General features: G+C 43.5%; 1 protein-coding gene across 1 annotated transcript in view; it reads left to right on the top strand.

The window, feature by feature from the left end:
• STK32B (serine/threonine kinase 32B) overlaps positions 1–13,090 on the top strand; it is a 350,856-nt gene that overhangs the window by 29,520 nt on the left and 308,246 nt on the right. Inside the window, exon 2 of the mRNA XM_006874118.1 lies at positions 3,790–3,941. Coding sequence (XP_006874180.1) covers positions 3,823–3,941 — 119 coding nt within the window. The 5' untranslated portion in view covers positions 3,790–3,822. The remainder of the gene's footprint in view (positions 1–3,789; positions 3,942–13,090) is intronic.

The following is a 13,090-nucleotide window of genomic DNA, read 5'->3' as shown; positions in this document are numbered from 1 at the left end:
CCATGGCACATAACCACCACCACCAGCACAGGGACTGTACAAAGGAGTCCTGGTGTGGCACTGTAGGATAAGCACTGGACTGCAAGGTTGGCGATTCAAACCCTCAGCTGCTCCTTGGAAGCCCTAGGCAGAGTCACTATGAGTCAGAACTGACTTGACTACACTTAAAAACAATAACACAAAGACTCTATTTCCAAATAAGGCCACATTTACAGGCTCTGGGGTTAAGACTTGGACATATTTGGGGTGGGGCACCACCCTACCCACTTACACAGTCTATGAGAAAGTTGAACTATGTGGCTTTTCCTCTTGGATTTTGTTTTTCCTGGCCCATGTGCCTCAGTCATCCTTTCTGGCTGTGCCCCCAAATCCTCAGGGGTAGAGTGCAGCATGCATTGATGCAAAGAACTCACATCAAGTACCCGAAGTTGCCCAGACCTGCTTAGCCCTGGCCATTGGAGCAGAAATATATTTGATTTTCTGTTCTGGCAAGAAAACTTCCCCACAGCACCCTTTCCACCTTCCTTTACATGGGCTCTTAGCAGGATGATGATAGCAACGTGAATAAAAGAAAATTCTGTGTTGTTGGCGGAGGATCTGCTGGACCAGGAGTATAACTGCAGGAGAATGAAAACCTCTCTTGCTTTTGGTACCTACAACAGCCTCACTCCCATTTTACTGATGGGTAGACTGAGTCATTTGCCTATCGTCACAGAGGTAGAGCTGAGATTTAAACCCTGGTCAGAATGACCCCAAAGATTCTACGTCTGTGTGGTTTCCCTCATCTTGACTCCATTCATTGGACTTGTCTTAGCGCTCGTTCTTGTTTGGAGCTCTCTATTTCCTGCAGTACTGGTTTGGCACTGTAGGATCAGCACTAGACTGCTAACCACAAGGTTGGTGGTCCAAACCCTGCAGCTGCTCCTCAGAAACCCTACACGGGGTCACAACAGCACTTGACAACAGCAACACCTCCAAGTCTGATTGCTATTGCTGCATTGCTGCCGCCCTGTTTAGCTTACCTCCGATGAGGAAGCAAGACCTGAGTGTCTGGGAATGATCCGAGAGAGGGCCAGGATCCAAGACCATCTCTGCTGATCCAGGTAGGTCCAGTCTCCTCACCTGTGATTCTAAGATGCCATGGAGAACAGCACTCCAATCCCTCAGTCACAGCAAACTGAGCTGAGGCCCAGATGAGGCAGTGAGCCCCGTTTACATATCATGCATCTCGTGAGATGACCAAGACCCACATCTCCTGAGTGCTCACCTTTAACTTGCAAATCCAACTTCTGAGCTGCATCCCACATGCTGTACCTATTCCCTCTCTGTCTGGTATCAAAAAGTCAAACCTCCCACCAGCAGATGGATGGATAGACATATTAGCTGAGATTGCTGAGGGGGCTGGATGACATACGGCAGAGATGAACTCAGCACCTGGCCTAAACCAAAGCGCCATGGTGGTGTTGCAGGTGTGGCACTGCAGGTTAATGCACTGGACTGCAAGATTGGTTTGGACCTCAAGGTTCAAGCTCACCAGTTGCTCCTCAGAAATCCTATAGAGGGTTTATGTGAGTTGGAGCTGACACGACAGCACTTAACAACAACAACAACATACCTGGTCTATAAGAAAGCACTCAGGACACCTGGTGTCAGCTGAATGTTCAGTGTACTTGGTCTATAATACAGTGCTCAGTACACCCAGTCTACAACAAAACACTCAGTACACCTGGTCTACAAACATAGTGCCCAGTGTACCTGGTCTACAATAAAATGCTCAGTACACCTGACCTACAACAAAAGACTCAGCACACCTGGCCTATGACAAATCACTGTTGTTCCTGCTATATAACTTCCTCATTGCTCCCTGGTGCCAGGTGCCGCAGTAGCAGGCTCCAAGACAAGGATTTGAGCTCAGGAACCTGGGCAGGAGGGTGGAGAGAGGAGTTGGCAGAGAAGGAAGGCAGCTGATCACACCAATGGGCAGACTATGCCAGAGCCAGTGTAAAACACCCACCTTGAAGCAAGCGAGCTGAGAGCTGCTCGCTGGGCATCAGTTTCTTGGTGTTGCTGTTCCTAGCAACAAAAATGCTTGGGCAACAAAATGAGCTTCACTGACAAGAACCAGATCTCAGGTAAAGAAATACAGGGCTGTCAGATGATAAAATTGTGCTCATTAGGATCTGTACCTGGACCAAGATGCAGTTGTTAGAACAAAACACGGGAACACTGAATGGTTTCAAATTAAAAAAGGTGTGTGACAAGGTTGTATTCTTTCATCATACTATTCAATCCGAGAAGCTGAATTCTATGAAGAAAAACGTGGCATCAGGATTGGAGGAAGACTCATTAACAACCTGCGATATGCAGATGGTACAACCTTGCTTGCTGAAAGTGAAGAGAACTTAAAACATTTACTGATGAAGATCAAAGAGCACAGCCTTCAGTATGGATTGCATCTCAATGTCAAGAAAACAAAAATCCTCACCACTGGACCAATAAACAACATTCTTATCAATGGAGAAAAGATTGAAGTTGTCAAGGATTTCATTCTTCTTGGATTAACTATCAACACTCACTGAAGCAGCAGTCAAGAAATCAAGTGATGTACTACATTAGGCAAATCTGCTGCACAAGACCTTTTTAAAGTGTTGATGAGCAAAGATGTTAGCTTGAGGACAAGGTGCGCTTGACCCGAGCCATTGGTATTTTCAATAACCTCATGTGCATGCGAAAGCTGGACAGTGAATAAGGAAGACCATAGAAGAATTGATGCTTTTGAGTTAGGGTGTTGTACGAGAATATTGAAAATGCCATGGGCTGCCAAAAGAACCAACAGATCTGTGTTGGAAGAAGTGCAGCCAGAGTGCTCCTTTGAGGCCAAGATGGCCAGACTTCATCCATCATACTTTGGACATATTGTCAAGAGGGACCAGTTGCTGGAGAAGAATATCATGTTTGGTAAGGTGGAGGGTTAGAGAAAAAGAAGAAGACCCCAGTGAGATGAATTGGTAAAATGGTAGCATCAATGGACTCAAGTGTGGCAACAGTAGTGCCGTTGGCCCAGGATCGGGCAGTGTTTCGTTCTGCTGTGCATAGAGTCGCAATGAGTCGGTACCGACTTGAAGGAACCTAACACAACAACAACAACAACACTGAAGAATGGAAGGTGAGGGTCTGTAAGACTCATACACACTCATGGATGCCTTTGTCTGTCTCCCTCCTGGGCTAGGAGCTCGTTGAGGGCAGGGCTGTTTCTTCTGTTTCCTCTATTGGTAGTTCTCTCCCATCATTTAGCATGTAGCCATTGTTGTTTTTTCCATTAGATGTCCTTGAGTTGATTTCAACATATGTGACCCCATGTATGTAGAGTAGAATGTATCCAGAGGGTTTCCATGGCTAGGTCTATTTCCATGGTGCCTCTTGGTGGGTTCAAATCACCAATCTTTTGACTAGTAGTTGAGCCCTTAACTCTCTGCCCCAGTCAGAAACTCCACATGGTCAAGACCGAATATAAATAGGTAGTTGTGGTTGTTAGGTGCCATAGAGTTGGTTGCTTGAAAAAGTTTCTGGAGAAATTACATTATGTTTCATTCCATTTTCTTATAAACTTTATGAAGCCCCTGTGTTTTTGATCAAAGTGAAGATCTGGTTCTTCATGCTAGAGATGTGAGAAGGTTGTGAATTCGCCACAGCAGGGTCTTGAACCCAGCAGTCAGAGCACATGGAGGGGGCTGTCTGTTTGTGTGTAACAGTGTCCTGAGTGTTCTCACCTTTCTGGCTGTCACTCAGGTCTGCATCGTACAGAAACGAGACACGAAGAAAATGTATGCCATGAAGTATATGAATAAGCAGAAGTGCATCGAAAGGGACGAGGTCCGCAATGTCTTCCGGGAGCTCCAGATCATGCAAGGCTTGGACCATCCTTTCTTAGTCAATCTGTGGTGAGTAAGTCTACCCCAGGGGCGGGTGAAGCATTCTAGTGCAAAATGCAAATTAGAAGCACTCTTTCATCCTATAAAAAAAGAACACATGAACTCTTCTAAACTCAAATGTTTTTCAGTATTTTTGTAGAGTGCACATTGTCTGGTGAAATCTTGAAAGCACATGCATTTTTGCCTTTTAGTTGAACTGTTTCTTCTCTCTCTCTCTCTCTCTTTTTTTTTTTAACTGTTTTATTATGAATTATGTGATAGTTTACGTGGGAGAATATTAGCTTTATTTTCATCCTATCGTATATCGTTACATTGCCATGGTTACAATCCCCTCCATGCACCATCAATCAACCAAAGGGTACACCCCGCAAGCCTTCCCCCTTGTCGTCAGCACACAGCCCCTCTCCCTCTCTGCATCTAGAGTTCTCAGCCGCTCCATCTCTCCACATCATCATCTCTGCCTCCATCTCTGGAATCACTGTTTCTCTGGATAGGGTCCCACACTCCGCTCTTCTCCCTTGATGGTCCCAGGGGCCTCCTCTCCTGGCTTGCAAAGGCAACCTCTCCACTTCTTTTGCTACAAAACATCTACCTTTACATTACCAACTGTCAGAGTCAGCCCTGATAACAATTATTCACTACTGTACCACAAGAGTCCTATCCCCATCTCCTTTCATCAGCCCCACCCAGACAGATTGGATACCACTCAGTGGAGATTCTACCTTCTTCCACACCCTCTGGATCTAGGTTCCCTCTTGAAAGCTTGTAAGCCAGTCACTTCTTGCTTTTGTAGACCCCCCATTTTGGGTAGCCAATGTCCAAGTTGCCCATCCTTGTCTACTCTGTATATGGAGGGGGTGGGAATGATCCTTGCTGTAAAGATTTGTTCCCTCTTTTGAGCTACTGCATCCATAGGTGTAGGTCAAGTTCATCAAATTGTATCAGATTGCTCTTTTTTCCTCTTCTTTCTTCTTCTAGTTGAGTTCTGACCATCCAGCCATTGAAGCAGGTTGAGTGGATATTATCTTCAAGTGTGGGTGTTCGTGTGCATATGCCCTCTCTTCTTCTCAGCTGGATGCTTCATTCTCCACTCTAGTCCTCTGTGGCTATGTCACTAACTCTGGGCCCAGAAGTTCCCAGGTCTTGTTAAACTGCTGGCCAACCAGGTCTCCACCCAGGTTCACAGGAGTCTATTGAACGTTGTAGGGCTTAGTTCGCAGCTTCATTGCGGGTTTTCCCTCACTTCCCCTTATAGGTGATTAACATGGTCACCAGTCAAAGCACATATCTGCTCGTGTATTCTCATTGAGTCTTAGTATTGAAAGGGGGTTTGGCCTGAGGGGACTAGACTGCTTGCCTTGATGTCTTCTGGGCGAGCAACTTGCTTGTTCATGTAGCATTCAGTTGGACTGCCGTTATTGTTTTGTATTTTCCCTGTTGTTTTGTATTTTTCCTGATTAGTTGAACTGTTTCTTAATGGCTACCCTCAGAGTCATTCATTTGATCATTTATTCATTCAGACACATGTGCACCAACCCTGTCCTGGGTCTTAGTTCTGGGTGACTGCCCCCGCAGATTCTAGACAGAGAAGTCTTAACTTAGGAGCTCACAATCTTCTGCAAATAAAAAAATACATTTTTCCTGTGTCACCTTTGGCACCAGATTTTCCAAAGTTAATATATTTTTGAAATGTTGTTCTTGTTGTTAGGTGTCACCAAGTCAGTTTCGACTCATAGAGTTGAAAAGAAACATTGAAGCATTGCCCTGAGCTGCACCCTCTTCAAACCCATGCCTATGCTCAAATCCATTGTTGCAGCCACTGTGCCATTCCATATCACTGAGGGTCTTTCATTTTCTTGGTGACCCTCCACCTTGTCAAGCCTGATATCCTTCTCCAGGGACTGGTCCTACCTGACAACGTGCCCAAAATATATCAGATGAAGTCTCACCATCCTCACTTCCAAGGAGCACTCTGGTTGTACTTGGTTTTTAAAACTAGACTTCATTATTTAGAGCAATTTTAAGATTTTATAAATACTGTGTGTAAAGTATATAGACTGCTTGTCTGTCCCTTCTTTTCCCTGCACATTATTTTTCCTATTGCTAACCTCTTGCATCCCTGTGATACACTTGTTATTATTGATAAGTCATGATGGATGCTTTGTTATTAGCTAAAGTCCATAGTTTCCTCTGGACTATACACTCCTGTAGCTTTCACAAATACATAGTGTCATGTGTCTACCCTGGGTATCTCATACACAGTAGTTTCATTGCCTTAAAAGCTCACCTTCCTGTCTGATCCTGACTTCCCCTATCCACAAAACAACAGCTCAGGAAGCATTTACCTGGTGCTTCCAATGTCTCTGATACTGTGTTGGACTTTGGAAAAACAACAAAAGAAAAAGCAACAACAAAGAAATAACCCTTGCTCTCCAATTCCAAACAGTGTCATAATAAGGAAAGATAACCCCCAAACCAAAGCAATTTCCACTGAATCAATTACGACTCATCACCACCCTATATAGGGTTTCTGAGGCTAGAGACTTTACAGGAGCAGAGTCTCATCTTTCTCCCACAGAGCAGCTAGTCGGTTTGCATCTCAGGCTTTGTGACTAGCTGCCCAGTGCCTAACCCATAGTGCCACCAGGTCTCCAAGAAAAGATGAGTAAACTAATGTATATTCATTAAGAGGTAGGAAATTTGCAGGAGGAGGTCTGGAGATATTTCCAGAAGAATATAGTGCTAAAGGATTTCTATAATGATTCAAGGAGTCCTGGTGTTGTGCTGTGAGGTAATGCAATGGACCGCAAGATCAGTTTGAAGTATATTCACCAGCTGCTCCTCAGAAGCTCTATACAGGGTAACTGTGAGCTAGAACCAAGTCAGTAACACATAACAACAATAAGGGTCAAATGAGGTAATGCTTGCCAAGTGCCCACACCATCTTGGGCACATAGTAACCATTTAATAAAAGACTGCCAGTCTTAGTGTTAAATATAAACTGTGCCAGCAATGTGATCAAGGTAGGATTGGGATTCAAATCCAAGACCATCCCATCATGCCCTAATGTCTTCAGTCAATATAGGTAAATGAGTGCTAATGTGTATTGGGTACTTAATCTTGTAGTGGTGCAAATGATTAAGGTGCTCAATTCTGAACAAAAGATTGATTATCCATATTCACTCAGAGGTACCTTGGAAGAAAGATCTGGAGATGTATTTCCTAGATATGAGCCATTAAAAATCCTATGGAGCACAGTGCTCCTCTGGCACAGATGACCATGAGTCAAAATCAATTCAGTGACAACCAATTTTTTTTCCCCTTTTACACCTTTAATATTCCTATCTGCCTTTTTGGTTTCCTACTGTCATTATATCTGTTTTACAGATGGGGCAACTGAGATGGGATTTGAAGCTAGGTTCTGAGTATGCAAGCTATGTGCCTAACCCTTCCAACACCACTCCTCCTAATGGGTCTCTGGTCCTGTCCTGCTTAGTTGGACCCACTTCACCCTCCCCTCAGCTTGCAGCCCTCTTGCTGGTGTCTCTCCAGCTACCTCTCCACCCCATCTAACAGTGCACAGTGTGGGATTCCTTGTTGGGTTCATAAGGACATGCTACTTCATATTAATTATATGCCAGCTTTTCATCTCATTCCACAGAGGGAGAATTATCATAGCCTTGGAAATCTTGCCTGGACTCCCTCTCATTATTCGTTTTGGGCTGACATGCTCCATAACTGGCACAAACGAAGGCCAACACTGATGAGTTTTCATGACAGATTTGCTCTAACGAATGAATGATTTCAGCTCCCAGGCTGTGATGATCCCAGCCAAGTTGTCAAATGCAATATTTACACCTGTTCTGAAGAGAGGCTGCTTTGCTCTCTTGGGCTTAAGACAACCAGAGCAAAGGAAGAATGAGAAATCCTACCTCAGAGTGTGAGGATGGCACATTAGCAGGGTCCCCGGCTGAAAGTTTGGGGGTACAGTGGGAGCAGATGGGAGACGTATGGGGTAACATTTCAAAGCTCTTCCTCTGACATCTCACCTCCCTGGTCTGATCCCAACTTTCCCTCTTGTAAGGTATAAGGCTGGGAGAGAGAGTGGATTCAACGCTCTGTGCCTCTTTTTCCTCATTTGTAAAATGAAAAGGATAAGGATGACTGTTATAGGATTCCTCTAAGGATCAAATGGGGTAATGCATGTCAAGTACCACATGTCTCGGGCACGTGGTAACTGCTTCATAAAGGACAGCCATTGTACAACAATATTGTCAGTGTTACTTCGCACATGTTATCAGCAGGAACCAGTCCCTGGGGAAGGACATAAGCTTGGTAAAGTAGACGGTCAGTGAAAAAGAGGAAGATCCCCAACAAGATGGGTTGACACAGAGACAGCAACAATGGGCTCCAATGTAACAAGGAGTTTGAGGACCGGGAATGGGCTCAGGCCTAGCCCTGCACCAACCTGGTGTGGTGCTGTAGAATAAGCACTGGATTGCAATGACAGTTTGAACTGCAGAGTCAGCAGTTCAAACCCAAAACTGCTCTTCAGACACCTGTGCAGGGTCACTATGAGTTGTAACTGACTCAACGGCACTTAACAACAACAACATATGCATGTGAGACCTAGACAATGAAGAAGGAAGACCATCGAAGAATCTATGTATTTCAGTTCGGTGTTTGCAAAAAATAGTGAAAGCACCATAGACTGCCAGAAGAAGAAACAAATCTGTGTTGGAAGAAACACAGCCAGAATGTTCTTTACAAGCAAGAATAGTTAGACTTTGTCTCAATCTTTGACCATGTTATGAGGAGGGATCAGTCTCAGGAGAAGGACATCCTGTTTGTTCAAGTGGAGGGTCAGCAAAAAAGAGGAAGATTCCCGAGGAGATGAATTGACACAGTGGCAGCAACAATTGATCAAACATAACAATTGTGAAGTTGGCACACGATGGGGCCGTGTTTTCTTCTATTTTGCATAGATGTAAGAATACCAGGCAAAGAAGATCCAGAGCAGAGCTCCAAAACTCAGAACCACAGAGATAGGAATATTTTAAAAGTTTGAAGGCTTATAGATTGTGGAACTTGAAGCTGAAGTAAAAAAAAAAAAAAAAAAATCAAGTACTTTTGAATCTGCCAGGCTGGGCTTGAAGGCCCCGGGCCAACATATTGGGCGAGGCCAAAAGGCAAGACCAAACAGAGGAGCAGAAACACCATGGAAAAATGCTGCGGGCACCCTGAAACAAAGGTGGACAATGCACTTTGTCAGTTTTGCTTTGTTCTGATTTTCTTTTCTTTTTTTGGTATCTGGTCATTGGCATGCCCACTGTTTGTGCACCTCCGTTATGATGACTAGAGAGGGAACCTGAGTGAGTGGATACCCCCCACCCTCACCACTGGTTGGTTCTTCTGCCATGCATGCTCACAGATACTCAGCCCAAGAGTAGGCCCTGAAGGTTTTTTGCTTGTTTGTCTTTTGTTTTGTTTTTTTAAAACAGGAAAGGGCAGGACAGGGCTGTAAAGAGGGAAAGAGAGTTTAAAAACAAAACAGGCCAAAAATTAAATTAAAGCCCGAGGTATAGCATAACAACCAACACTGGCATACTGAAATCTCTCAGACAGCTTTGAAAGCAAGAAGCTGAAGAGAGGACATTAAAGTCATAATCATATTAGGCTACAGATTTTTTTTTTCTTCTCTCCCTCCTCTCCTATTTCTGTGATTATAGACTGCAGTACTGCAGTATTCAGTCTAGTTTTTATTGTTGCAGTTTTTTGTTGGCTTGTTTGCTTTTGGTTTTTTTATTCTCTTGTCTTTTTTTTGCTGGTGCTGTTTTGCTATTATATGCTCCCTCTTTGACCTTTGGAGGACTCTTTGTCTCCATATATTACACAAGAAGAGTCAGCAACTGCTGCCATATAGCCAAGCTACAATCACACTCTATAAAACACAAAAAAAACCAGGCAAGAACCAATACCAATTGCCATATACCAGGGAAACAGACAACACCTATGAAAGTTACTCTAAGTAAAGCAATAAGAAGACTGAAAAGGAGAGCCCACATCCTGATCACATCTTGCTGGAAGAAATCAGAAAGCATAAAAAATACCAAAACGCATACTCAATTAAGTATTAAGGCCACAGATAAACACTAAACATGTCCAACAAGCAAAAACAGATGACCATATCAGCACATGTCCAGAAACAAGATAAAATGTCTGAGACAAGTGACCTAGAGGTACACCTGGACTACTTCTGGAAGGAGGGCAGGCCTTGGAAATGCCTGAGAAAGAATTCACAAAAATGATGATAAAATGTTTCAAAACACTTTACAATGGAGTTGAGAAAAATAAGGAACAAGTCAGGAAAGTGCTACAGGAACAATCAAATAAGATAGATACAGCATTGGAAACTATTCAAAACCTACAGAAACAGGTCCAAATGACCAATAACAGAATATCAGAAATAGACAATACTCTGAAAGGGCAAAGGAGTAGAATAGAAGAGATGGAAGGCAGAACCAGTGAACTGGAAGACAAACCTCTCAATACCAATAAGCTAGAAGAACAAACACAAAAAAGGATTTAAAAAATATGAAGAAGGTCTAAGATTCATGTTGGACAACATGAAGAGGAATAACTTAAGAATCATTGGCATTCCAGAACAAGAAGAATCACACAAGTCCACAGAAGAAATAGTTGAAGAACTACTGGAAGAAATTTCCTTTAACATCCTGAAAAGTGAAGATAAACATTCAAGAAGCTCAATGAACTCCAGGAAGGGTAGGCCCCAAAAGAAAATCACCAAGACATATCATTGTCAAGCTCTCCAAAATTAAAGATAAGGAGACACGTCTGAAAGCAGCCAGGGAAATCAGAAGTGTCACATACAAAGGCAAGCAAGTCAGATTAGGCTCAGATCTCTCAGCAGAAACGATGCAAGCAAGAAGGCAATGGAGAGACATATATAAAACCCTGAAAGAAAAAAAATTGCCAACCAACAATCCTTTATCCAGCAAAGCTATCAATCAAATATGACGGTGTAATCAAAACATTCCAGGATAAACAGAAACTAAGGGATTTTGCCAAAGCCAACCCTGCACTACAAAACATCCTAAAGGGAGTTCTATGGACTGAGAACCAACAAGAACAGACAACAACCAGAGATTGACATACGTGGCAGCACCTCCCTGAATTAAGCCAACAGAAGGAAGAGTTGAAAACAGAGCAAAACTTTAAGAACAAACTCAGAGAATCTGGGAGATCAGTCTATGATCAAAACAAGTACAATGTAAAAGAAGGTAAACATGTAGAAACAGAGATCCAGATAGTGAGAAGGTCAGGTCAATTACAGGATAAAATAGACTGCACTAAATGGAGAGAAAAGTTAATGGACTATAAGGCAACCTCAAAGAAAATTAACACTTCACAACATACCAAGAGAATTAAAACCCAAGAAGAACATGGAAACATTAAAACTATGAGGAAACTCACAAGAAAGAACACAGAAATCATTTACTCAACAAAGGAAGACACACAGAATAAAGAAAGCAGCAACACCACACACACAAAAGTTCAGACTCATAGAGAGACCCTGTGGAGGATTGCTGAGCTTGTAAATCTATATGGGAACAGAAAGTCTCATCTTTCTCCCATGGAGCAACTGGTGGATTCGTACTGCTGACCTTGAAGTTAGTGTCATCAGGTCGGTTCTGACTCAGCAACTTTGTATAGGGTTTCTGGGGAGTGGCTGGTGAGCTTGAACTGTTGACCATGTGGTTTAGACCAGCCTTGCTGTCCAGTGCATTAGTCCACGGCTCTGTCCTGGGCTCTGGTTCTTGGTTCTGCTGCTGCTGCTCCTCTGCCCCTCTTCCAATGTCACAGCTTCCTGTCCCTGGGTCCAGGAGATTCAAGGCACAGGGATATTGGGGTCCAAAGGATGTGCTCCACTCCTGACTCCTCCTTCTTTGATGTAGTGAGATACCCCTTGTACTTTTGAGATGGCTCATTTTAAACCCATGCTAGAGTTTCAAGTTTTCACACTGGTAACATCCACAGTTGAATCACGTTGTCCTTTCAGTATCTTCTCCCACTTTCTCTTACCCAAACCCAGCAGGGCAGAAATGTTGTTTGGTGAAACTAACTGGCTATGGTTTGAGGAGACAATAGCTAATTCCCTACACCACAATGGCTTTGTCTGTGTATGAAACACTGGTGTGGTGCTGTAGGATAAACACTGGACTACAAAGTCCGTTTGAAACACAAGGTCAGTGGTTCAAACTCACCAGTCACTCCTCAGAACCCCTGTACAGGGTTGCTATGAGTCAGCACTGACTCCACGGTACTTAGCAACAACAACAACAACATGTATATGCATATATGTGTAAGCTTCGTCGGGCTTGCTTCTCATTCTTCAACAAGTGCTCATTCATTAAATGGTATTATTGAACTTTTAGTGGGTACCAGGTGCAGTACTAACTTCTAGGATCCCAGGTAAGACTCCTACCCTGAAGGAGCTCATAACTCAGGCATCACCTCCTCAGCTGAATTCCCCCAGTTCTGTCTGCTCTCAACTAGTGCCACTTTCTACTACAGCACCTGGCAACTCTGCCACATCCATCTGTATGCTTGTCTGTTTTCTTCATTAGCAGTGAGATGCTTGGGGGAAGAGAGCATGCCTCATCCATCTCAGTGTCCCATTCAGTGAGTTAATTCACTCACTGTTCATTAAGGACTTTTATTGTGGATGGTAGTTGTCATGGAGCCAATTCTGACTCATGGTGACTCTCAGTAGAACAGAATGAGATGTTGTGCCACCTTCATGGTCACTGTTTGGTCATTGCTGTGGCTGCTGTGTCCATCCAGCTCATTGAGGGTTGACCTCGTTTTTGCAGAACCTCTACTTTACCATCATTGGTCTTTCTTGGTGATGTTCCAAAGCAAGCAAGCTGAGGGCTCACATTCCTCACTCCTTTAGAGTATCCTAGCTGTATTTTTTCTAAGAATGGTGGTTGAGTCTTTTGCTGGTCCATGGTTTATTTAATATTCCTTATTATAATTATTATTATCCTCACCAGTTGTTGTCAGGTGCCATCTAGCCGGAACTGACTCATAATGACCCCATGCACAGCAGAACGAAACAATGTCTGATCTTGGGC

This window comes from Chrysochloris asiatica, unplaced genomic scaffold (assembly GCF_000296735.1).
Source record: "Chrysochloris asiatica unplaced genomic scaffold, ChrAsi1.0 scaffold00262, whole genome shotgun sequence".
NCBI classification, from domain to species: Eukaryota; Metazoa; Chordata; class Mammalia; order Afrosoricida; family Chrysochloridae; genus Chrysochloris; species Chrysochloris asiatica.
The sequence above is the reverse complement of the archived record's forward strand: the minus strand, read 5'-3'. Positions and strand labels throughout refer to the sequence as shown.